Genomic DNA, 26,502 nt, shown 5'->3' with positions numbered 1-26,502 from the left:
CTGAAATATCTCACCCGAATATTCAACGTATTTTTTTTTTAAATATCTCACAATTTCCAAAATGAATTTTGATCTCGATGAGATTTCCGAGATGAATGAGATATCTTGTTTGACTTGTTAACCACTTATTAACTAAATTTCCGAGATGAACTAGATGTACAGATTTCTCGTTTGATTTGTTGACCACTTTTTAACCAAATTTCTGAGATTTTCGAAATTTCCGAGATTTTTTATATTTCCGACAGTTTATACCAAATTGGAGATTTCCGAGATGAACAAGACATATCGGTTTTTGGGGGTCCGAGATCTCGAACGAGGTCGAGATTTTCTGCCTTGGCTCGGAGGAACACAAACTATACAATCCTAATTTCTGATAACAACACAACAGAACTAAGCCAATGTAAATTTGTACAAAAATTTTAATTCAATTTAAGGCAGAAAAACTCACAACAACAACATATTTACAAAGTTTTGGATTCTACAAAGGGTTTTGCAAGGCACCAGAGCAGACCCACCTCATCATCAGAACATTCACTAAGCAGCACAGCGAAATCAGAAGAGCTTTGATATAACATGGCAGGAAGTCCAAAAGGCCACAGAAGCTGCCCTAAGCAGTGCTGGGTTTTGGTATATCCTGTTTGGAGCAATAATAATACATCATAAGAAGCTTGCAGCAGTCTAAAAGAGGATGCTGCGAGTATTAACTTTTCGTTTTCCCATCTTCTAATTTTTCAGTTCAGAGATAAATAGAACAAGCACTATGATAGAAACATACAGGCATACAGCACATAGGTAGGATGAAAAGTGGAAATATGGTATTACAGCTCAACTGGGAGGGATATATGACCCACAAAGATTCACCAATTTAATGATCTCCTATCCACCCCCTCGAAAGAATTTTGCATATGATGGTGATTCCTAATTCGGCTGCTAGTTCAGACCTTAGTACGTAATGGAATGAAAATCCAACAAGAAAGAAAGACGGAGAGCAGGAAGATCCATGTCTATAACAACAGTACCATAGCCAACATAAACGTTATATACTTCAAGTTTCCTATCTCAACAAAATACATCAAGGGCGTGATTAGATTTTCCAAGAATGGTTAACGAAGAGCAGAATGGATATGCATCAAATATAGCCTGTGCTCGTTTTCCCTTCAATTTGTAAGCTTTTGCAGACGGAATTTGAACTAGAACAGGGGATGAGTCCTAGGTGGGGACTTGGTAGGTGTGTCCACCAAAAAAAATTCAACTAAAAAGAGATGTCCCAACTGTCCCTTAGAACTCTAACATGTCCCTTTTTGTGGGATTTTGGTGGTAAAAGACCTAGCAAGTGCCCCACTCATCCCCTGTTTCAGTTCAAATTTCATCTGGAAATTTTTCAAGTTTACAGAATCAATAACCACCTTATGTCCGACAAATTCTGCTGTTCATCAAAATACATGTGAAGCATAGAGAATATATGACCTTGTTTACATTCTTAAATCAACATCATATCTTGATATTCTTAGCATATGAAAACAACAATATATATATATTTATAAAATCATTTAGGTACGTGGCTTACAACACCTAACCAACCTACCCAACTGCTGTTGCTCCCCAGGATGCTACATTGTAAACGAATTTACTTCCATTCCAAGCTTTCTGAAGTTTGCCTTTTCTCTTTTTCAAAGAGAATGTTTTGCTGAGAGCTACAATAAACCACAAGATAGATGTTGGCTGCTTTGAATATTCATAATTGGTGATTACATGAAACAAAATGATGAAGAAACCATGGAATAACATAATCATGCATCCTTCAAATGTAAGTAACTTTCTGTAACCAAGCTCACCTTCTTGGAGTTGACTGGGAGATAGTTCCTGCATAAAAGGACAACCAACCTATCAAACGTCACCAAACAACTTACAAAGATCTACTACTAAACACATGGCTTGCCCGACTTGCTACAGTACAAAGTGCAAAACATTGTGTTTAAACTCTAATATTCCAACATTTTGAAGGAGATTGAAGACACACTTGAGGGGTGAACTAGTGATCTGCACTCTCCAAGAGAGCTACATCAAAATACTTACTTTTGTCTAATGTAAGCGGTGAGCAGTGGCAACACCTAAAGGGAATTGCTCTCAAGGCTTTCACTTTTGGCTGGAAAGTCGAAGCTCTCCTACTTTGCATAATAACATAGCATTTTTTCCTTGCCTTTGTTCTTTTTCGTTTAACTAATCATGTGTACTTTTAATGGGCCTCCCCATCCGACTCTCTCTGAACAACTTATCTTACACAATATGGTATAGGAGAAAATCAATAAAGAATAAACTAGATAATATGCCTTAGTATATGTATCATTTTCCGACAGTTTAATTCAAAGAAAAATATGCTTAAATAAGTATGGTAAAGAACTAAAGATGTGATCTCCAACAGTACGACATAACTGACTACACATTTTTTGATAAAGGATAAACACTAATCAAAGCTCTACACTGGAAAGGAGGAAGAAACTAATACATACTTTAGTCTCTTTTAGTGACAACAAATATGCAGCAGTGAAGCATGCAATTCCTTCCACTATATCTTCTTGCTTAACAAGCACATAACATTCTTGGTCTGAATCTGTGCCTCCACCAAAATTGCCCTCTTCCCATAAATCATTTTCATTGATCACGTCCCAGGAGCTAACTTCCTCTGCTGTAATCCGTATAGATATTTTAAATTACTATAATAGACATAGGTCCTGCTTATAGAAAATTACACATTGGCTCTTAAAGACAGGATCTCAGACATAATAACTTGAATACATTTATTATCATCCAATATAAATGGGACTAGAAAGATCCTAGTTAAGGAGACTGCTTATAAAATTTTATAGTTTTATATTTGTAACGCAATGCAGCTTAAACGAATCCTTTTTTTTTTTTTTTTGATAAGTAAAATTTATTGATTAAGATGTAAAAGGATTACAACTGTGATAGAGAAACTCACTTACATGTACCAACAGTTACGCATTGGAAAGCCAGACACCTCCCAAGAACGTAATGCCCATACTATGATTAGCCCCTATAATGACCCCTCAGTTCTATCCCATACTCTCAAGTAACTACATCCAAAGTTAGACATGGGATCCCAATTTTCATCCCTATAATTAGTCTACATAATTTTCATCATGTCCCTGATTATTGTCCGATTCAAGCCCCATTGTTTGCCCAATCTCACACTCCTTTCTATTATTTATATGTAATTCCCTGAAAAGTTTTTCAAGACTGGTACTTCCCAAACTAGATGATATCCCCAAATTGGCCGCTAATGGCACGACCATGTATTTGATCCAATCCCGAGAGTCGTCATCGTTTCGACAATTGTATATTCTACTCGCAATTTCCCCAACATTACCTTCATTAAGATTTTCATTACGCAACCTCCGAGGGCAATCATCCACCACCACCTTGTCATTTGAGGCAACATTTCTCCCTACATTACTGCTCCTAGATAATTCGGCACCATCCCCTCGTGATACATTGAGTCGTCGACATGATCAGCCTCACCACATAGCACCACATGGCTCAGTCACGCCCACACCTTCAGTAGGCGAATCTGTTCCAACAAATTCCGTGTGTGAAAATAATTATTTGGATGAATGGATGGTCGCTCAAGATGTGGAGGTATTTCTGAAAGACAGAGCACTTGTGTTCATCCAGACCATTTTTGTGTCCAGTTCACTAGTTTTTTACAGAATAAGTGACTAGTCTGAGTGAAGCGACTCTTGTGTTAGGGGGACAAAAAAAAGGACACGTGGCGGCATAGAAATAGAAGTACGTCTGACCCCTCCTTCTTCTTCTTCTCCAATTCCTCTTTCCCTTCTTTCGCTAGCAGCCCCTCACCATTTCTCCTTCACAGCCCTTCGTCTTTTCTGACCCCTTCTTCCTCTTCTCCAATTCCCTTCCCTCCCCCCCAGTCTTTGTCACATTCGCTCGCTCCACTGTTAGCAGTTTTCTAAAACACTATATTACTATCAACAGCTATGAAAATAGGTTTAGCAAAAGCCTTGAGTAAGTATGCTAGGCTCGATCAAAATAAGAAGAGGCCCTTTTTTGCCTTTTTCTAATAAATATGATGGCATTCGACACCTCTTTTGTGTATCAATACTAAAAGAAGTTACTTTATTTTGTTTTAGTATTGTTTTTTGGTCGGTTATTTTTTGCAGTTTGTATTGGGACAGTATCTCAAAGAAACCTTAATATTCCTCCAAATCAACATGACTACAAATGCCGTAATTCTTATCATTAAGGTTGTTAAAACATATCAACCTTAGTGAAGGAGAAGTACAACAATTGCTAGGGAAAAAATTAGCTCAAACGCTTACCAGCATTATGTTGTGAAACTGACAAATGGATGCTCCCAAGCTTTTCAAGAAAGTCTGGAGATTCAACTCTAGACTTTAGAAGGTGGCAAAGCTGTGTATTATTAAGATACACATAAAAAACAAGGTTCAGAAGAAACAAACAAACAAACAATTTTAAATTAGCCCTTTACCTCTGCAGTTTCGGAGTCATCACACTGAGAAGCAGAAGAAGAACCTTCATGATCATCCATCACTTCCTCTTCTTGGGCCTCATCACCATCTTTGTTACTAAGCAATTCAAGTGCTCTTTGACACTGTTCTAAAACTGTTTGCAATGTTTTTCTCTTTACACGTAGCTGATCTCTTTCAAATTCCCCTTCACTAACGGTTTTGATTACTGAGTGGTTTGAATTAGTGATCTTAATATCCATTGAAAAGCTAAAAGTTTTGAGTTAAATGGTTCTGATTAGCTAAAGTGGTTTGATGAAATAATCAATAATGTGAAAGAAAGGGTCAACTTGATATTAAGAAACGTGTTTATTAATGAATATGTTTTATTGTGTCGTGTATGGCGCGAAGTCGTTTTGTCTGTTACTGACGACTGTGTTATTGTTTCCTTGTACGGTACTTCTTTTTAACTCCAAGGCTTTTGATCGTTTGGTTTTAAAACAAGTTGAAAAATTATCAAATTTCTACTAGCACAGTAGCACACCCCAGACATTATTTCTGGTTCTGTCCATGGTTATATGGATATTAAGCCAACCCCCACTTTATATGAATTCCAAATGAACTCCACTATCAAACATGGATTTTTTATGAAGATAGTTGGAAAAAATTTGTACAAAAAAATCAGCACAAAAGAAAATATTTAACATTGTTAATAGTTGTTTTGAAATTTGAAAAAGCTAGATAGGTAAATAATTTTATAATACTGTAAACAACTTTCGATATGTCTAGACATTTTCAAATGTAATGATTTTTTCTAAAGATAATCTATATTATTGAGAGAATATCTCTACCAAAAATTAGTTTATAATTTATTATTTTTCACAGCAGAATTTCTTTGGAGTTCATATAATAGGCTGGATATTTGAATAAATAAAAAATCCCAAAATACTAATGTAAGATCTATATTATTGGGCGTAAAAGGATTGATTTGAGATACTCTAGTCCAGAAAATTGATCCATAAAAAGGCAAATTAGGTGTTGCATCTCACCTAAAAAGGTGATAGAGGCGTTACTCGACGTGTTTATGCCACCTGATAACCTAAATACACGCTCGACACATACAATGGACTGAATGGAGTATGGGACTATGTAAATGGTCATACAATATACGTGTAAATATATATATTTAAAAAAAAATAGTAATTAAGAAATTCGTATACAAATCTAAAGTGCCAAGACTACCCTCCACGTTTTCCCACCAAAAAAAGTGTCAACAGAAAAATTGGATGGTTAAGGTGTCACATAACTCCCACAATTCCGGGACCCCCCAATTTGAAAGTCAGTTGCTTCACAAACGGGGACGATTAGTTGAGAAATCAGGGTGCCACTCGTGAAAGAACACAAAAAGGTCACATCATTCTTTTAACGCCACGTGTACAAACCAAACCAAACCTTAAACACTTCCCATTATTATTAATTTTTTTTTTCTGTTTCCTGCATTCTCATTCTCTACGACGAACCCTAATACATTTCTTGATCTCGATCTTGTTCATATCCAACGTGCAGTTGTGTGTGTGTGTGTTTTTTTATATATTATTTAATGCATGTAAATGCAAGTTTCTTGATCAAGGATGGGTACTCGAAATGCCGATACGAATCAGGTATAAAAAAAATGTATTTCTTTTAAATATTTTATGAGATCGGATTGGTGTTGTTAATTTATTATTTTATTTTTTTATAGGGAGATGGTGGTTCTTCCTCAGCTCCACCGGCTGATCAGCTGCGTTCTCGAGCTGGAAACACGGTAATATTCATATTATTTTTAATCTTATATATGAATTTGCAATGCTGCATTGTGAGTCAAATATTCTTTATATAAAGAATTTAGATCATGTTTTTTTATATATTGTACTTGGTCTTATATTATTTGTTCCAATTGTTTTCAACAATAATATCTACTATTTTGAATAGATGTCGTTGCAGGTTTTCAAAAGTGGGCCACTTTTCATTTCATCCAAAGGTGTTTATTTCTTCCTCAATCGGTTCTTTTGTTTGTAATGCGTATATTTAAATATTGATCTGTAGTTATAATTGCATGTTTTCATTAAATGGGGTGTTAATTGTCACTTACATGTAAAATTTCGTCATCCGAAGTCCAATATTGTAGGAAAGTGAGCATATCATCATATTATAGAAAGTAGTAATAGGATCTAGTGGAATTAAGTGAACACAACCAGAAAAGAAAACTTTGTAGAAGAGTTACAAGGCTCGAGACATTAATAGATAATTGAATATGCTGGAACAACAGTCCTTCTTCCCAAGATAAGTCGAAACTTGCCCCAAGTTCAATGACAGTATTAAACTTTCAGGCTGCAAATAAGGAGATGAAAGATACACCACACTAATTTTACGTGGAAAAATTGTAAAGTTAGAAGTAAAAACCACAAGTTATCTCAATTCCTGGAGCTTTTCCTACTATGAAGAACAATCACAACCTGCAAATCCAATAACAAGGGCCTCCAAAGCACAGTCTCCACTGTTCCTAGCACTATGAAAGAATTAGAAACTTTGTTTGAACTTGGATTCTGTTCATTTCTGTTGGTATAAAATTGAAAACGCTGTAAATCTAAATATGTTGCTTTATTTTAAAAAAACTGTATTTTTCTCCATGAAATAATATTTTTGGATAATATGTAGGAATTGGATGGACATCATGGAAGAAAAGGTGGTTTATTTTGACCCGTACGTCACTGGTCTTCTTTAGGAGTGATCCGGTAAGCAGTCTATCTCTCTCTCTCTGCTCTGTTTTTCCATTACATTATCTTCCATAATAGTCAAGAGAGTCATATTGAATTTACAAATTTTACAAGAGAATTATTAGCTTTATATGTATCTTCTTGTGTTGATAGCTATATGTGTATGGGTGGAGGTAACTACTTGTTATTTTCTTGTGAAATACTTGTTGTTTTACTTACCCTGAAAGGTAAGAATGAAGGAGAGAATAATAAGAAAAGAAAAGATGGCACATGTTTGTAAGTTACTCTTAAAATACCAGGTACGGGTAAGGTACATGTTTATGATGTAGCTAGGTATTGGTGCGGCTTAGATAAATCCATGTTATGTAAAGTGAACTTAGAGTAAGAGCAATAGTTTTATAGAAGGACATAAGTCTTAATTTCCTGCATCTTTTTTGCTAAAGGTAGGAAATCCGAAACGATAGTGATATACAGACTTATTATGGAGGGTGAGTGTTTGACTGTATCAGTTTTGGAATTTGAAGTGTCGGCTAATTCTTTATGCATTTTAGGAATAGCAACATCTGTTCTTCTATGTATTTATTCATATTCCTAGAAAGACCAGCCTTTTTTTACTGAGGTCTTATAAGTCCGTAACTGACTTATTTTATCCACGTTGAATATGAGAAGTTTATTTGCACAGTTCCTCTTCTACCAATAGTTACATGATGTGTGTTTCTTATTTATTCGAATTGAAGAATGGGGTGCCACCCCTGCATATTTACACAAAGATTGTGTTTTGGTGCCCGTGATACTACCTTCTAACAAATATGATTGGATTACCGAATGCATCAGTCACATTGATGTGTTTTTACTGGCGGAAGCTTCAAATAGTTGAAACACTATTGTTATATCCAAATCTAGGTTTCTTCATCTCACACAGAAAAAACATAAAAGAAACAATGCTTTTATTCATAAACTCGTAACTCAAAATAAGCTGATTACAAAGAGACTCTCATGCATACATAAACCACATTCTGCCCATAATGTGCTCTTGAGGCTCACTCCACTTCAAACATTTAAACTTTATTCTGTTGATAACTTTGCCCTCATTCACCCCATTCTTATGTGTAGTGAAGTAGTATATTGGAACTTCCACATTTTGGCGTGTCTTGTATATTAACATCTTACCATGCCTGATAAAATTATATGAACACAATTTCCTATGGTAGGTAAACTAGTGCCCTCAATATCAATCTCCTCCTCTTTAGAACCAGGCATGTCTTGTATTAAAATATGATACATGTGTAATATGTTGATTAAAAAAAAGTTGACCAATGATGGGCTGAAAATTAGTGAGGGAGTTGAAGTACCAAAAACTGAGGTTGAACTATGGTAGAGATAAACTTCCGCATAGCTTTAATATTACTGAAATGCTTTTGGTTGGTTATCAAAGAAATAAAAAGTTTGATCTCTTCTGAACCATTATGATTGTCCTTTTCCTTAGAAAAGAGGGTTGAATTAGACCGACCTTGACCAGACTCAAGCACTTAATTGATCTCGTAGATTTTAGTAAAGGCGTGCTCTAGATGTAACTTTTTTTGTTCGGATACATTTGTTTTTACTTGCAAACATGTTTTATTTATGGATCCTTGTTTTAAGCCTTTACTTGTAGGCGTGGTTAATTTCAATTTACACATCTTCTGATTAAGGTAGATTTAGATCATTAAGTTACTTTTGTTCTTTTCTCACTAGCATTCTGAACTCTCAAGCCTATGGTAGGTTGCACTGACTGTTGTTTAATTTTTCCAGAGTGTTGTTCCTCAAAGAGGGGGTGAGGTGAATTTGACCCTTGGTGGTATTGATCTTAATAATTCAGGCAGGTCGGCATGCTTTATTAAGCTCACTTTTGATTCAATATTATCATTTTATGCTATCGTCTAATGGGAATTTAGTAAATAAACATAATGTCAAGTTTTTTATTTAGCTATTAACATTTATTTAGTCTATAACGCAGTGTGGTTGTCAAAGAAGATAAAAAACTCTTGACAGTGCTATTTCCGGATGGTCGTGATGGACGAGCTTTCACACTTAAGGTGCTTACAGTCTACTGAAAGATCTTATAAACAAAACCTACATTCCCCATCACAAGTTCATTTGTATCTCTAAACCCTTAATAATCTATCACTTTTTCTTTTAAAACATGTTTTTAAGATATCTTCTTAAACCCTTGTTTTCTTTTTTAGTTTTGTCAATTCCTCCTATGAGGATGTTAACTAATCTGTATTCCTAACCCCCCACAAGTTTCATTCTGAATAAAGTGAAGTATTGACGAAAAGTAGGATATGTCATTCCCTATATGAGCTGCATACAGAGGATTCAACACTTTTTCAGTTTTTACCTATGTCACACCTAGAGGATGTGTACTGCCTGATATATTGGGTTAGTGGTCAGTATAACTCTATGCTAGATTGTTAGAGGTGTTATGACGGATGTCATTGTCTGTTATTAGTTTCTCATCTTTTGGCCCTAAAGAATTGATCTATAATCAGTTAGTCCTCTGTGTTTTGATTCTTGCTAAATTTGTCTTCTTGGGAATATCAATAATCGAAGTAACTGTCTTTTACTTCTCTTTCAAGTAGTCTCAGTAAGGCAGTAACAATCCAGCATAACGTGGCCGCGTGTGTGAACAACCTACATATTATTCCGACAAGATAGAAGTTATAAACTTAAAGGAAAATTAAGTTCATGGAGGAGGGATATAAAGTAAATAACAGAAAATTGCAACTGGGGAAATTCCGCTTATAAACAAAATAACGGCAAGGGCAGTTCTTAGGAGGATCTCAAGCTTTTTACTTCTAAAGAGGCCAGATATAAAGGAGGTAAAGCAAAGAGAAAAATGGCTGAAAAATCCATAAAACCTAAACAGGATATAGGAGAAACTAGTGATGGAAAAAGTGTCCCATCTGATCTGAACAAGTTCTTTATTGTTAGATTTAACTGGATACTTGCCTATGGTAATGTCAATGTTGTTCTTTCAATGTGAAGGCTGAAACTTCAGAAGATCTGTACGACTGGAAGATCGCACTTGAGAATGCTTTGGCACAAGCACCAAGTGCAGCTCTCGTGATGGGGCAGAATGGCATCTTCCGCAATGATCCATCTGATACAGTTGATGGAGGCTTCGAGCAATGTATGCTCCTTTTGACGTGTTCCTATGCATATATTGGTTGACTTGTCGCCTAAAAGGCGCACAGTGCATTACAGTTGTTTCATACATTTTTTCTAAAAATGCTATTAGCAGCTGCTTCCACAATGTATATGGAACATGTATCACCATGAAATGTTACAGGTGCTCATGAAATGCAGTAATTGAAAGCGTGTGCACATTTTTCCTCTCTTTTTTCCATTTTATCTTTTTTTCCCTACCGTATTTAGCGATTTAATTCTTTTGTCATTCAATGGGAACTATAAAGATCACAAATATAAGAGGCTTATTATAGGCAAATAAGATATCAAATTTCACTGGTCAAACTTTGACTTATCTATTGGTTCATGGCTTTGAGACTGAATCTCTATTTGAGATCATTAGTCAAATGTGTAATTAACATTGTGATATATGTCGCAGGGACGGAAAGGCTGCCTGTGAAGTCTTTGGTTGTTGGTAGACCAATTTTGCTTGCTTTGGAAGATATCGATGGAACCCCATCTTTCTTGGAGAAAGCACTTACTTTTATTGAACAACATGGTAGGATCCTGCTCCTACTAAATTTGATACTGCTAAATTATATTTCTATTGTTCGATAAGAGTAGAAGAAAGAAAGACGAAAAGATGAAGAAGAAGAAAAGAGAAAAAAGTATACGGCCCTAGTAGATTTCCCTAGAAGAGAAGGGTTTACATCCTGAAAAAATCGGGTCGGAGACGCCCTAACCATCCTGTGATGGACGCCCTCAAGATGTTTCCCATAAATAAAAGAACTTTAATAGGTACCATTTGTGGTTTTATCTGATATTTATAGATCAAGGTCTGAAGTGAACTTAATATGTAGTTCATTTTGGTTGGGTATACTGTTGAAAGATGAATTTACCCAAGTACGATGACAGACCTGCGTAACAGTGCAACTTCATATTATCCAAGCAATAAAATTTCTCAATCTAAAATATGATCAGACTTTTCTTCTAACCTTTGAAGGTCTTTTTGACAGGGGTCAGAGTAGAAGGAATCCTGCGACAATCAGCTGATGTTGACGATGTAAACCGTCGAGTTCGTGAATATGAAGAGGGTTTGTATGCTTGGGCTCATTGTGATTCTTAATTTTCTTTTGACTATCTAATCATCCTCTGGGAGACAAAATAAAGAGAGAGAATACCTTAAACATACATTTTGACAACACATTCGCTTGATGTTATCTTTTGAGCTAGCAAGTTATCTACAGTTCTATTCAAGCGCCTTTCTTGTTTCAGTCAAGATATCTTATCCTAAAGTGTTTCTCGTGATGTTGCATACTTTTAGGGAAGAACGAATTCTCCTCTGAGGAAGATGCACATCTAATTGCTGATTGTGTGAAGGTAATTCCGGGTTTCTCAAAGATTACATTTTACATTGTGTTTTGCATTCTTTGTCATATGAACTTCTGTAATTTGTCTTATGTCTATGCACTACTCCAGCATGTTATTCGAGCACTTCCATCATCGCCAGTTCCGGCATCTTGTTGCAATGCTCTACTGGATGCATGTAGTAAGTCTTTTATTCCAGATTTATATGTTGAAAAGATTTAAACATCAATTTGTGCATATGTAGCTTTCATAATTCAAGTTAAAAATCACTAGGGCTTCTTAGAGTTGGAAATCAATTTGTAGGAGGTTGCAAATTCAATTCCTTGAGAGCGTATTTGGAAATATTATTCCTCCCCAGTTCTAGGTGTGTCCCACCCATGTTCCGTACAAGTTTCCTTTCTATTCATTCCAGCATTTAGAGTATCCACGTTTCGACGACATATATATGTACATGGATAGGATCAATGTGTCTCATGGAAACTGACCTAAGGCTTACATACAGATGATTAGAAGCATTATACAGTGTTCACTATTATACCTAGTCTAAAAAAAACTGTTTCGTGGTATTCTTCTTGAAGCAATCATGCGGAAAAAGCTATAAAACAACTTGACATCACATATTAAAGAGGAGCATGTCTCGTAATTTATGCCACATAATGCATCCACAAGCACAATACTTGATCAGATTTAAGGGTATGTCGATGGTCAATCCAGAATTAATAGTGTAACAAAACAAATTACATATTACCATCTTAAAGTCAAAGTTAGTTTATAAATCATATGAAGGGATCTCATTCCTTGTCAATGAGTGCTTTAAGAATCTAGACATCTTGTCATTCCTTGATCAGAGACCATTGCTTTGTAGTATCTAGTTTTTGTCTTTTTTTTTTGTCGTTGTACTAGTAGGACACTCATCCTACTATCTTTTGATTGGTTTCATATAGATAAATTACATTTACCGACCAAAAAAAAAATCTAGACATGTTTCCATTTCAATAGGTATGTTGTCAGCTCTCAATCATTGAAGTATTGAACTAGTAAAGGTGATAAATAGATTTAAGAACTTAAGATAAGCAAAAACTAGAGCATAGAGGAGCAAAAACGCGATAATTGGAGAGTAATAACAAGACAGCAGTTTTTCTGCTGATTTGTCCTTATTGCTGCTTTGTTATGTTACAAGTGGGAACAGGGACTCTTAATTGGTTGGTTGGGGTTTCACTTTATCCATCGCAGGCTAGTTATCATAACTTAATAGATTTGAGCTTCTTATATCTCATTGTTGGTCACTTGTAAAATGTTGATCAGGAACTGAGCGTGGGGCTAGACTTAATGCAATGCGCACTGCAATAGCGGAAACATTCCCAGAGCCAAATCGGCGTTTATTACAGAGGTGTGCTGCTAGATTTTGATTTTGGATATGAAATATTTCTTTAGTATGCTTTAAATTGGAGATAGGGGGCTTGAGTCTCTTATTAGGTACCAAAGTTCGTCATTTCACTATCTTGATGTTTTCCTGTAAAATTATCAGAAAAGAACTCTAGCAATTTTTATTTTTGTTTGTAGAATTTTCATTTTATTCATTTGTTTGTATTACTTCAGGGTACTTAAAATGATGCAAATTGTGGCTTCTCACAAATCTAAGAACCGGATGAGTTCTTCTGCTGTAGCTGCCTGCATGGCACCCTTGCTCCTTCGCCCCCTTCTGGCAGGTGACTGTGAGCTTGAACATGATTTTAGCATGGGTGGGGATGGTTCTGTTCAACTTCTGCAAGCAGCGGCTGCAGCTAACCATGCTCAAGCTATTGTCATTCTTTTACTGGAGGAGTATGACAACTTATTTGGGGTAAGTTCGATATATCATATTTATTTACTTTAATTGTCCATGTAAGAATGGTTCTTTCTTTACAAGTTGATTGCTTCTGTTTTTCTCATTAATAGTAATCCCCATTGAGAAACTTACACTTCATGTGGCAATTGACTGTTCTTATGTTTGTGGAAGGAAGTATTATTTTATTTTTTCGATTAGAAGGAAGTTTTAGAAATCATTGTGTTGGTGTGGAATTAGTATAGATACTATTTGTGAGGCATCATATTTTGCAGAAGTTTTCTCACTGCTAATTTTCATCTGTACCCTAAAGCATATGCTCTTGATTTTCGTCTGCCATTCTGTTCCACAAGTAAAGTTTAGTTGTGTATATTATGAGTTATAACTAAACATCTAATGCTTGAATATAACTTATTAAATACATTTAGTGATATTTTAACAAGCAGTTGATTATCCACTGAAAGACTTCAGTCATTGACTCATTGGATAACTCTTTACCCGTAATGCTTGCGCACATGTTTTATGGTTGTAGCGGCATTCTTTTCTGGATGTTAAGATCTGATTTCCTGACTCTGTGGATCCTCAGAGTCCAGAGGAAATTGATGTGCATGACAGTATTATATATGGTTGTTGATTTTTCTTTTACAGCTACTGGTGTCTATTATGCAAGAGGCTGTTGTCCTTACTCCTCAACTTATTTGTCTTAAGAAAATGAGGATTATCTCTCCGATTCCCCCTAGTAAATGCTACTATTGAATTTGACAATACTTTCTTACTGTGACTGATCAACGCACGTTCTTTGATAGCGAAAACAGTTGCTGCAGTACAGCAGTGCTTTAGTCGTGATATTTAGGAATTAATAACGACTGGGAGGACAAACTAATGTATAAATGGGATCTGTTTGCATGATTGTACACATTGCACCCGAGGACATGTAATAACCTATGTAACATCAACACTAAAGGAAAGTCGTGCCGAATACACAAATAAGTATCCTTGTCGAGTTGTCGGGTACGAGCTCCATACATATTAAAGGTTATATACCTCAGCTTCTCGTACTTCTCCGTATCGGATACTTCATAGTTCATACCCATGTGGGATATCCATGTCAATGTCACTTGGGTAATAAGAGCTGAAATTTTGTGGAATATTCCCACCATGGAGATCATCTTCATTGAAAATCAGCTTATTCTCGGTTGAGATATATAATCTGAAGTCCCACAGCAGGCGTTTAAAATCGTGTAGCACGGTTAATAAGATTATGGGACCACTCCTCTCATTGAGAATTGGGTTCGATGCAGATGCTTCATGTTTCAGATGGTATCAGCAGGCTATTTCAGCATTTGACCCAAAGGGCCTATGTGCTTCATGCCACCTAATAAATAAGTCCACATGTTTGGCTCATTTAACACCACGTGAGGGGGCATGTTTAGGTATGTAGTTTAAAGTCCCAGATATGGTGTTTAATTCCTTGCATCATGGTATGTAAGATCTTGGAGCTCCTCTACTTATTGTTGATTTGTTTCGAGTTGGTTGCTTCAAGTTTAAGATTCCATATCGACCGTAGTTGCAAGTTGTTTTAAGCTTTTGGACTTGTCTGAGGTCCATTTTGAACTTCCTGTATCCTCGGTTATACAAAATGGATAATCATGCATTGTTATTCTGTACGTCGATGCCTATACTAACTAAATAATCATGATAAAAGACAATAATTTCATGTTATCATTGCTTAGAGAAAGTCAATACTGTTGAGATGTTTGGTCCCACATGGGACCACACATAAAAGTATAATAGTCCTGGGGCCTCTCCACTAATTGATTTTAAGTTGAATGAATCCCCCAAATTTAATATGGTATCAGAGCGGGCTATTATGTTTGGCCAAAAGGGCATAGTTTTTTACTCCACGTAGCCCAAGTATGTTTGTCCACGTGTTAGGCACAAGTATTGCCACACGTGAGGGGGCATGTTGAGATGTTTAGTCCCACATGGGATATCTTAAGCCACACATAAAACTATAAAAGTCCTGGGGCCTCTCCACTTATCACCAATTGGTTTTAAGTTGGATATCCATCTTTAATAAATACACTTGTATATTCTGCATCAATCTTCAAACAGAATAGCAGCTTGCTGAGTGTGCAGCTGTGCTTATGAGCTCACCACTATGGTCCTCATTTATATGAAACAGAAATAGATACCATGAGAAAAAGAACCATGCCGTGTTTAGTAGCTAGCAAGGCTGTTACTATCTCTTAATGTAACGTCGTCAAAGTTGTGAGAAGCTGCCAGATGAATTTCAGATGGCTTTCCTTTGGTAATATGTAGATATCAGGGATCACTTTAACCTATTGATTATATATTTCTGTGAACTATAAGTGTTACCGCTTCTTTTTTAAGGCGTCACTCCATGAACTCATGAAAGCATTTGCAGGATTATACCTTGCCGGAGGGTTGTATTTCTCCTGAATTGTACTCTGACTCAGAAGAGAGTGGGAGTGAGGAGGACGAACTAACTGATGGTGAAGAAATTCTAGATGATGATGAGGACATTGACATTCCACATACTCTCGAAGCTGATACAGAAGATGAAGATGCATTAAGTGGAACCATCAGTGACAGCTCTGGCACTCATGGTGGTCATTATGAAAATAAGGTTCGTACCAACACGTTTTAGTATTGCATTTCCAATATTATTTTTTTTGGAAAACCCACACAAACTGTTTAGATGTTTGGCATCTGGTGTGGAAGCAGTTGTCAAAAACTTAAGGTTTCTATTGACTTGGATGCTCTACATATTAAGTCAACTGTTATAAGCTTCACATGTTTGTTCCATCTCTCTGTCATATAGCTGTGTGTGGTTGTAAGGTTCTTAAATAGCAATATACCAGTATAAAGTGAATTGGCATTGATACTAATTTTCATTTTCATCCTTCATATGACTCTTTGCTATAACTTGATTACTGTTAGGGGTAGTTCCATGCTTATTTTATTTTACTTGCTTCCAGAATGAAAGTAACATTTATTTCCATGTTACTTCTCTCATTCCCACAAAGGTTGTATTGTTTCCAGGACTAAATCCTTCTCACTGCACAAGTGAAACACATCCTGAAACAAAGTTTGTTACGTTAATTGATAATTGTTTAATAGTTTAGTGCTACATTGTTCTTTGTTTACATGATTGAGTTTTATGCTTACGAGACAGCTAGGGTGACACATGTATGAGAGGTTGCAAGTCAGGTTTTACTTTGGCACCTCTTTCTCCTTATAATAGCCACCTGCCACCCAGGAGTGTTGGCTAGGCTATGCCCTGTATCTTGGTGGAAAGTGAATGGTGAGTGATTAAGTTTTGTGCCCCGGTGGTATAAGGAGCTTGATTCTAACTGCCAAGATGTTTAAATGCCCATGTGGGAAAATACTGAATATTTAAACATCCCGACACTAACTATGCAACTCAATACGGTGACGCAACTGAGCTTTGAACGCCCATCTGAGCTTCTAAATTGCCAATCATGTATGCTCAAAGTGCCTCTGTTTTCCACTGCTTTTCTCTACTCATAACTCATACACAAGTGATTTTGACATAATTATGGATTTTACATATCCATTGCTCAAGCTGATTATTAATCTTCATCAAATCAATTAAATTGTAAGCATATTAAGCATTGTCACTGATATAATTAGTTCCATGGTGATAAGAAATAAGGGCAGTGTTATATTCAATGGTGAGAGTTTCTGCAAATTCTGAAATCAATTGATTTACATGTATGCAAATGGGATTAAGAAATTGTAGAACTATTGGTTTTGGGATTTAGTTTTTTTCATTCCAACTCTGCATTTTGTTTTGTATTTACATAACATACAATTTTCTGTTTTTTTACGATTGTTCATTTGTCATTAATTTTCAGATTTTATTTATCTTCCATGCAAGTATATGAAATACTAAGTAAGTTGCTAGCTGAATTGAATTTTAAGAATTACTCGTAAATGTAGGTTTCTGAAGATTCTGACTCAGAATTTGGGTCTGCTGAAGGCGGTGAAGTTTTTGATGCTCGTCAAATGACATCAACTGGTACTCAACCTTCTTCTCGTAATGGTAACGTAAAGAGTAATGGTAATTTGCAGAGCCAATGTAATACTAGTTCAGAAGTGCAACCTAGTGAGCCTCTTGAATTTTTTATGGAAGATGTCCCTGCTTCGGAAAGTGTGGCAAGTGAGGAAACTGATCAGGGTCTTTCCTCTTTCATCACGGATTCTACATACAAATTAAATGAACCTGTGCCCGGTGTCAGACGCCCAGCTGTTTGGGCCAGAAGCTCTGTGAGTTATTACTTACTACATTTTCACAGATGGATCATTCAGAATTTATGTGTTTCTTTCCTTACAATTAGGCAAATAGCTAACCCTTTTTGTGTCTGACCCCCCAGGCTAGAAAGAATCTCTCAATGGAATCTGATGAAGATGAGTAAGTGAAGTAGCATTTATGTTTACAAATCCATATTTTAGCCTTTTTCATTCTCTTACCCCCTCACCCACCCCACACACACACTTTACTTCTCGTCTTCCTCTTTAAGCCATATTTTACTTACAATTAGCCTATCTTTGCCTTTTACAAAGCTCGACTTTTAGCTGATTCACCATATTAAACTCAGGGCTGAAATGCAGAAGCTTGAGGTTGCTAAAATTAACTTGAAAAACAAAATTGAAAAAGAGGTACAGTCTTCTGATTCTGATTATGTCTCTTCCAAGCAGTAGTACCTTGCTAAACAGAACTACTCTAATATTCATAGGAAAATATATTCATCCAGATTAATGAGAATTCGGTTCTGCATGCAAGCTTGGAACAACGAAAGAAGGCATTGAATGAGCGTCGTTCAGCTCTTGAGCAAGAAGTATGTGTCAGATTACTGAACTCTTGCTTCTGTCTTGTTCGATTTCAGATTACTGAATTTTTACTCTCCCGTGATTTAAAGCCACTACATGTGTAAAACTAAAAAGTGGGAATATCAGGGTACTGCAGCTATAGTTATGATCTGTGCTTTTCTATTAGTTCGAATTCCTTTTTTCAATTTTTATAAAAGAGATGCTTTCAACAAACTTTGGTCGGAATTCTATTATCCTACAAAGGAACATACTGCAGTTAGTTATGAGACGAGTAATGATTTTTTATGACAGGTTGCATGCTTGCAAGAGAAATTGCAGAAAGAGAGAGATCTAAGGGCAACCATGGAAGCTCAGTTGAATAATCCCCTGGTACAGTCAACTATTTCACCTACTATTGATGATAAGGTTGGTTTGACTCACAAGAAGTGAATAAATTTTCAATTATTGCCAGACTTTGGTTGCTGTCTTGTTCACCCTATATTTTGCAAATGAATTTCAGATAAAGGTAGAGCTTGAGGAATTTTTTCAGGCAGAAGAAGATGTTGTTAGTCTAAAGAAGAAGGTTGCTGATCTCCATCTGCAGCTTAACCAACAAAGTAAAATTAACTATGGTTCTGTGTGTGGATCATGCGGTCAACCTCAGCAAAGAGAAAATCATCTAGTACGACAGTATGTTATTCCTGTTCCAACTTCATTAACTCATATTATGTTATTAATGTTATTAAGGAATGCCTTTTACTCATCGGGGCTCTTCATATATTAGTTAATATTTGCCCAAGGAAGCAGTGAAGCAGTAAGACGCCGTATGAGACCTAGTTGCTGAGGTAGATCTGGAGGTGTCCATAAACTGTAGAAACTCATATATAAGTTGAAGTCCATATTTCTACAATTGGATGTCATTCAAAACTTTGGATATTAGATGTATATTATTTTTTCGATACTTACGTGCTTGTCGGATATTGATTTTTCCAATCTATAATATCTTATCTGATACTGCATTAGAACTAGAAACTCTATATTATTATTTATATAATGTGTTTAAATTTGAAGGAGATCAAACATTACCTGGTGATTCATGAATGTTTACACTTTATCAAAGGCAATTGGTCTTGAGTGGAGCGGCTCCAGGATCTTGTGTATGATGATGCTAGGCTTTAAATTCTCAATGTGGGTTATATATCTCAACATGCCCCCTCACGTGAGGCGTACCTTGAGCCAAACTCGTTGATTTATTATATCAGTTGACATGGAGTAACCTTTTGGCCAGAAAACATAGCCTGCACTGTTACCGTAATTGGAGCTTCCCACTCAGAACCCATTGCACTGAGCAGAATACCCCCAGAGGCTTATTTATTGTTTTGCACGGTTTCAAATTCCCAATATGGGATTATATATGTGACTATAGCTGTTTGTTTTCTAGATGGCATATACGTGATTTCATGTTAGGCAATGCCTTCTCTTTCTCAAGCATAGCATGTAATAAGTCCTAAGCAGAATGCTTTGGTCCTTCGTATTTAGCTAGGGTCTCCAAAAGTTAGTTCAAGCAATGAGCTTACATTTCTCCAAAGAATTAATTGGAAAGGTCGACTATAATTTTTAACTTTTATACGTTAGCTTACTGATAAACAGCATTGCATCACATCTGTATCCTAGCATTTTTGGGTTCCCTAGATTAGATCTTAGTTAGCAATGAATGTTTCTCTGTAGTAATTTCCTTTGTTTTCGCTAAAAGTTGTTGTGGTGTCTGGCAATGTGCTTAAACCTAAGATTAGGTGATTGCACTTCTGGTAGATTACTCATACTTGGTGTGTTTTTTTCTGTGATAATTTGTTGGATTTAGGAAAAATCAGGAAGAAGATATTGATGCCACAAGTACTGCATCTCTTCGTGACAGTTCAGTATATAGTGAGGTATATCTTTCATGTGTCGAACATTATTTGTTGTTTTAGTATTTTCTCAATCTGGTGTGCTAGGTTTAGAATACTCGGTGTAGATACAAAACATTTAAGTAATTCATCTTTCCATTTCCTAAGTGGTGGAATACCTGCTTATTTATGTGTCATGATAACTTTGCAAAGGTGACACATTTCCGTAGATACCGTACAAATTAGTTTTTTCCAACGAGATACAGTATACCAAAGTGTCGCATATAATCTGTTATTCTTCTTTTGGCAATTCTATTCTGGGTATACCTTTTGTGAAGTTGAAGTTCACATGAGGGGGTTTTCAACTATTAGTTGTGTTGATACCCAAATCCCTTCCATGTACGGCAGGATGCTTTCTCCAGAGCGGATAGTGGGAATGTGAGAATGGAGGAAACACCATCTTTGCCAAAGAAACAACTGTATGAGAAACAACAGATGGATTTGAGCATTCTAGATGGTAACAAATCTGACCCAGCTACTGCATCATCATCGGGTACAGTTACTCCAAGTGCTTCATCCAACTATAAGAAGTCTGGATCAAAGGCAGAGGTAGGCATTTCCGCTGTGCTCTGCTAGTCTGTTATCTTATTTTGTTACTCTATCCAAAGAGTCTGGTGTAGAGGTAGGCATTTTCATTATGCTCTGCTAGGCTGTTATCCTCTTTTGCTCATATATCTCTTTAGAAGATGAACCCACATGTCATGATATCCCAGAAACTGTATTAGGCTTCTTTATAGAATGTTTTTGGCAGGGTGGGGGATAATTTCTTGACTCAAGATCTTCACTTTTATCACTATGCAAAATCTTCCTGTGCCTCAGTAGTAAATAAAAGACAGGAAAGTTTTGGAGGAGGCCCTGATACATCTGCAATCAAACCATCCCATGCATAGTTAAATCAACCATCTGACCCTACTATTTTTATGATTCATGAATTTGGAAAATATTTGTGCCGACCATTTCCACTCTGCCACTACTTCCACTAGTATTGCTCCGACTTAGCCACTGCTTATGAGAGGTGTGGGGTTTCCTCAAAATGCCTTGCTGCTAGTATAGTGAATCAGCACTTAAGAACTGCATGTTTTGGACAGAGAAAGAAACGGTGTGAGAATTAACTCCGGCTGCGGTCTTCATAGAAGGTGTGGAACTTTTGATGGCCGTGAAAATCTTGTTGCACCTCAGAAACAAATCAAACTTGGAAAAACTTTTGATGTGCTTTTTTGTACTAAATCTTTTCTCTGCATTCCTTCAAAGTTGTATAACCCCTTGAGATGTGGGACCTACGTGTTGTCACCATCTGTGAGAGGTGTGGAATTTTCCTCAGAAGGCCTTACTGCTTAGTAGATATCAATCGTCACTTAAGATCCACAGCTCTTGGCCGGAACCTTACACATGAAGTCTTGAGGGACTAAACTCATGGCTCAACCTTCACCCGTTCCAGCTAGAGCACCTTTTGGGGATAGTGGGATACCCTCAGGTTATCACACTTTGGGCCTGGTATAAGCTTAGAGGAGCACTAGGACTAATTATACTGTGTCTTTTCTTTTTCTAATACTTGTTTAGCATCTTTAAGATGGGCTTACAGTGAGGCTTGTCACGTCTATTTGTTTGCAATAATGACTGATTAGTCAAAATCGATCACAGTTAACTTGAACTCAACCCTTGCATGTAGAGCAGGGAGCTATTGCCACATCATCTGCGCTGTCAAAGCTTACTACTAGACTCAACTTCTTAAAGGAACGGCGGACTCAGATAGTGAACGAACTTCAGAACATTGAAAGTGGAGCAGACAGTTGCTTGCTTCCAAGGCGGAACCACAGATGATGCAAATATAGGGTGTTATTAATTTGTCTGCTTTAGCAGTGTTGCTTTCTTTCTGTATATGTAAATGGTTTTATTTAGTGTTTGTACTTTTCGGTAGCAAAGGAGGGTAGTGCAAACAAGTTGTGAAAATTATGAAGAAGTTGGTCTACGAAACTCAGAGAGACTGTTAGATGGAGACCCCGACATGTACAGTTTATATGCCCCTTCGTTTTGGAGTTTATTTGTTCCTTCTCCTAAGTTGATCAATAAAAAGTATGGAATGGGGAGATAGAAGAACACTGAAAAATGGCATCGTTGGCATACAATAAATCTGGTCACTATAGGGGTGCATTTTTTTTACTGAATCAGAGAAATGTAATGTAATATTTTTGTTAGGAAATCAAGTATATTAGTTATCAGTATAAAATATTTCAATTCCCATCATTGTTGTTTGGGTTCAATATTTGCCATACACAATAATTGTAGTGCTTGCGATTTTGATATGTTATCTTTTTTTTCTTGCTGCATTTAACGTATATGTCATGAAACTCCTGTGCCATTGCGAAGAAGATATCTATTCAAGTAAAAAAGTGGAGTAGTTCAGACTTCAGACTTCAGACTTGAGAGATAAAACGTCTCGAGAGAGTTTAGTCTTTAGAGACAGGTAAGACTGTAAGAGCTTGGGAATTTGAATAAGGCTATGCTTGACCCTGCCCTTAAAACTGACGTTAACATACTATGGGTGATGGGTCGAACGAGGCTAACCCAACCTCAAAGCTGGCAACACCTAACTTGAACCCGTGGTGTGCAATTTTGCGAACATCACAACTTTCTTGACTAGTTTTCCCCTTTTTAGTGACTATGTCTTCTTCAACCCATCCCTTTTAGTAAGAAAACAAAAAACTAGTACTAATTCAACAAACTGCGTTTCAAAAAAAACTAGTCGTTTAGAGATGATCCGTCCCCTCCCATAGCCCATAGGGGCGTAGGTATGAAAACCTAACTTAAATGGGCACTCATTTTCAGTTATATCTCCTTGAAATCACTCAAATTCGGAAAAATTTAAAGGACACGAGGCCTACTGGGCTAGGGTTCCATTTGAGAAAGTAGCTTTCGTGTTGCTGATCCATTGCAGAAATTAAGTTGTACCAAAGTTGTTACTTGTTTAGTCAAAAGTCCAAACCTTTGATGATTGAATTAGCTCGGAAGAAATAAAAACTGATGGGCAATGTTTAGATTTTAGTCTGAGTTCAAGGTCAAAAGAAAAAGGTGAAGTGGCGCATTGGTCATCAAAATTCTGATATTTTTGTCAAGAAACACATCAAATGAAATCTGGAGGGAACTATGCCCACTACTCTTTCTTGGATCCTCTGCTATTGGAAGTTTGGAACCAACCTGACTTACAAGTGGCGCCAATGTCAGCTCTCATTAAATCCACGGACCAATCCTAGCACTCCAGCAAATGATAGATATCACCACGTTCCTACCACACGTTATCATCCAATAAAATCACTTTTGCTAACCACTAAATAACGCAACATCATCATTCATTAAATATTCCAAAAAAACATTATAGAACCTACATCATCATTCAGTAATTGAAAAATCCAAAAAATAGTCATAGTAAGCACTTTTTTATTAACTAAAATTGGTCTTCGTCATCATCAGCTCATAATTTCATCTCCATCTTTAAAAATCCTTAAGCACCTTTCTCACTTGTTCAAGCGTAACAAACAGTACAACAGTAAACGGACCTTGCCTCGAAATCGTAGGAATAAATCCCTTGTAAAGAGCCATCAGCCCTTCAGATTTAACAGTCTTCATAGCACAATCCAATGCACCCGAATACGGCGGAGGCTTTCCAGCTTCAACTCTCATATTCATGACACGTGTCTTAATCACATCAATTGGATTCGATGCAACCGAAGCAACAAACCCAGCAGCAAAACTAGCAGTCACGTGAGTCCCAAGCCCATCTTTCATCACATCATTAGCTAAAATAGTCTCCTTAATCTGATCATACGACGCGAGTTGTGACGCGGTAACAATCATTGCTCTATTCACCGTGAGCGATGAACCGCGCCACAAACTCGTGACCCCCTCTTGTTTCGACATGCGTTTAATCGCGTCGATAACCGATGAATAATTACGACGTTCAGAAACGGGTAATCGTCCATCGGCTTGCATACGGACCATTGCCACGTCAGCCGGGTTACCGACGGCTGCCCCGATACCACCCGCGATTAGACCGGCTGCAATTTTACGTACCAACGGCATGTGACCCGATTCGGGTTCGGTCCACTTTGTTTTCAAAATGTCGTAAATACCCATACGAGTAGTTGAATAAAGAGTTTGTCGAAGGACAGTTGCGGAAACACCAGAAAATAAAGCGGGTATACCTTCTGTTTGAAAGATCCGAACCCCAACGGATATAGGTCCGACCCGTGGTATGGATCCGGGTACGGAACCGGCATAAGCTGGACGGAGAGCTGGTGTTTCACCTTGAAGTTGCATGCGGACCTTGATGAGATCTAAAGGGTGAGTTGAACACCCAGCAACAATTGAAGCAATACCTCCTTCTACAAATCCTTTAACACCCATTTCTAAGATTTTGATCAAAGATTAATAATACCAGAACGTTGAGATGAAAAGTGTTATTTAATGGTTGTGCCTGTACAAGTGTTATTTATAGGTAGTATTTTAGAGAGAAAATGGGAAGTAAAGAGGAAAGGGCTATGTTGGCTGTTTAAATGAGAATTTAGATGCCGTCCGTTGAAAAGTTTTTACGCGGCTTTAGGTCCCACATTTCTAATTTGCTAGACTTACTAATTTACCACTTGCTAAACTGTGACTGCTTCCTTTTTGGTTGGACAAGTTTTAGAGAGTGGCTCTTGTTTCCATTTTGTACACAACCCTAAATAATGGACTATATTTTGTCGGTTTTTTAATTTACAGATGTATCCATATAATATAAGTTTCTGTTTTGGTGGGTATGGGCGGAGATGATCTGCTTTTTATGATGACGCATGTTTAAAATGGTTATGAAACTACTTTTAGAAACATTCACTTTTGTACTTTTTTTTTTTTTTTTTTTCATTCAATACTTTTGATCAAATTTAGCTCATTTTTTATGACCATTTAATCATAGAAATTCACTATAGCTTATTTGATTTATAATAGTATATTACATATCACGTTCACAATACCATTTTTTTCTCTAGTGAACATAGGAATCATCTCCATTAACACTGGCTTATATATATCAATTTTTTCGTAAATTTAGCATCACATCTATAAAAATGTCTACGTTTCATTCACATTGTATCCGTAATAAATTCTTCACCATTATAAACTTGATCGCTTTTTAAATCTGTATCATTTTCCATTTGTCTTTTTGGTGTCCACTCAAATTTAATAGATCAATAGTAAAGTTGCTTTAGCGCCAAGAGACATTTCTCAAGTACATCCACATTCCACCAATCAGAGTTGGTGCTCCTTTCAGTCTAATGAAAAGCATGAGCACTAGTTCACTACTCACTAAGCGTTTTCCCATTTCTCATAAAACGTCATTAATTTAAGAATTGAAAATTAAACAAATTAACAAACTATATGGTTTCCTAATTTATCAAAAGTATATGTAGTTTTGACTACATTAGGTTTAGCTGACCTTCATTATAAGTCTAATCAAATTCCGTTTAAAGCATACAAGGATACAACGCCTTACACAATTTACAATCACCTGGCTTCGGTTGTTTATTGATTTTCATCGTGTCGGGTAAGATTGAACTGTTTCATTTACTTGGTTCATACTTCATGCATATACACATTCCTCGTATCTCATTAGCAACGTTTATCCATTCATATATTGTTCTATATACGATATTATTCGAATAAGGTGTATAGGCGTAAAGCCATAGACATGAAGCATCAGTCTTTATCATGTGGTTGGGCTCTGACCCATCGAATTCAAAGCCATCTATACCCCCCGAGTCCCTGGTTCATAGGTCAGCCATGGAGGGCTCAGTAGTCAGGACTCAGGACACTTGCATCCGTTTAATTGTACACAAGGATTTAAAGACCATAAATATAAATATGAATTTCGCCGATTCTCACGAGATTTTGCTAATTTACGGGACTTTCTGGCAGGTGTCGGTAAAGACCGTCAGATATGGTGTATATATTCCTTGAAAAACCCAAAGTTTCCCTCAAAATTTCAGAAGCTTCAACCGAATTGGTCTATGACAATTACCAATTGACAAGGACACAGCAGTTGAGAA

General features: G+C 36.6%; 3 protein-coding genes across 14 annotated transcripts; 1 reads left to right on the top strand and 2 right to left on the bottom strand.

Annotated features, from left to right (window-relative positions):
• Positions 1 to 354: 354 nt before the first annotated feature.
• On the bottom strand, positions 355 to 4,864 carry LOC147492448 (uncharacterized). Of its 2 annotated transcripts, none has more exons than XM_086565402.1 (6): positions 4,529 to 4,864; positions 4,359 to 4,449; positions 2,511 to 2,683; positions 1,836 to 1,863; positions 1,586 to 1,694; positions 355 to 634 (listed from the first exon to the last, which is right to left on the bottom strand). In XM_086565402.1, exons 1-6 carry the CDS (start codon positions 4,766 to 4,768, stop codon positions 553 to 555), a joined length of 723 nt encoding a protein of 240 aa, XP_086421528.1. In that variant the 5' UTR covers positions 4,769 to 4,864; the 3' UTR covers positions 355 to 552. The 2 variants fall into 2 exon arrangements, with proteins under 2 accessions (XP_086421528.1, XP_086421527.1); XM_086565401.1 differs by having other exon boundaries at positions 2,511 to 2,686; positions 4,529 to 4,863.
• Positions 4,865 to 5,687: 823 nt separating this feature from the next.
• REN1 (Rho GTPase activation protein (RhoGAP) with PH domain-containing protein) lies at positions 5,688 to 24,881 on the top strand. 11 transcript variants are annotated; one of them, XM_086565721.1, is made up of 24 exons: positions 5,701 to 6,166; positions 6,247 to 6,309; positions 6,477 to 6,525; positions 7,203 to 7,279; positions 9,053 to 9,123; positions 9,258 to 9,336; positions 10,289 to 10,433; positions 10,869 to 10,988; positions 11,446 to 11,523; positions 11,754 to 11,809; positions 11,909 to 11,978; positions 13,103 to 13,187; positions 13,397 to 13,640; positions 16,051 to 16,272; positions 17,610 to 17,688; positions 17,803 to 17,936; positions 18,044 to 18,081; positions 18,269 to 18,329; positions 18,407 to 18,508; positions 18,792 to 18,905; positions 19,000 to 19,169; positions 20,341 to 20,410; positions 20,774 to 20,974; positions 22,100 to 24,881. In XM_086565721.1, the coding sequence occupies exons 1-24, from the start codon at positions 6,137 to 6,139 to the stop codon at positions 22,244 to 22,246; spliced, it is 2,505 nt and encodes an 834-aa protein (XP_086421847.1). In that variant the 5' UTR covers positions 5,701 to 6,136; the 3' UTR covers positions 22,247 to 24,881. The 11 variants fall into 11 exon arrangements, with proteins under 11 accessions (XP_086421849.1, XP_086421850.1, XP_086421844.1 ...); XM_086565719.1 differs by having other exon boundaries at positions 17,610 to 17,712; XM_086565722.1 differs by having other exon boundaries at positions 5,704 to 6,166; positions 18,425 to 18,508.
• LOC147492446 (mitochondrial uncoupling protein 5-like) lies at positions 23,756 to 25,282 on the bottom strand. Its single transcript, XM_086565725.1, has one exon. It carries the CDS (start codon positions 24,824 to 24,826, stop codon positions 23,915 to 23,917), a length of 912 nt encoding a protein of 303 aa, XP_086421851.1. The 5' UTR covers positions 24,827 to 25,282; the 3' UTR covers positions 23,756 to 23,914.
• Between the last annotated feature and the right edge of the window lie 1,220 nt (positions 25,283 to 26,502).

Source organism: Coptis chinensis, chromosome 6, assembly GCF_015680905.1.
Source record: "Coptis chinensis isolate HL-2020 chromosome 6, ASM1568090v1, whole genome shotgun sequence".
Taxonomy (NCBI): Eukaryota; Viridiplantae; Streptophyta; class Magnoliopsida; order Ranunculales; family Ranunculaceae; genus Coptis; species Coptis chinensis.
The sequence above is the reverse complement of the archived record's forward strand: the minus strand, read 5'-3'. Positions and strand labels throughout refer to the sequence as shown.

Bases quoted from the DNA above. Each gene is read 5' to 3' on its own strand.
- LOC147492446 (XM_086565725.1), bottom strand. From the start codon at position 24,826: ATGGGTGTTAAAGGATTTGTAGAAGGAGGTATTGCTTCAATTGTTGCT.
- REN1 (XM_086565714.1), top strand. From the start codon at position 6,137: ATGGGTACTCGAAATGCCGATACGAATCAG. The intron at 18,082-18,268 runs GTAAGTGAAGTA...TATTAAACTCAG, and splicing joins ATGGAATCTGATGAAGATGA to GGCTGAAATGCAGAAGCTTG. The intron at 18,330-18,406 runs GTACAGTCTTCT...TAATATTCATAG, and splicing joins AAAACAAAATTGAAAAAGAG to GAAAATATATTCATCCAGAT.
- LOC147492448 (XM_086565401.1), bottom strand. From the start codon at position 4,768: ATGGATATTAAGATCACTAATTCAAACCACTCAGTAATCAAAACCGTT. The intron at 2,687-4,358 runs GTAAGCGTTTGA...TACGGATTACAG, and splicing joins AGTTTCACAACATAATGCTG to CAGAGGAAGTTAGCTCCTGG. The intron at 635-1,585 runs GTAGGTTGGTTA...TGCTCCAAACAG, and splicing joins TGGGGAGCAACAGCAGTTGG to GATATACCAAAACCCAGCAC.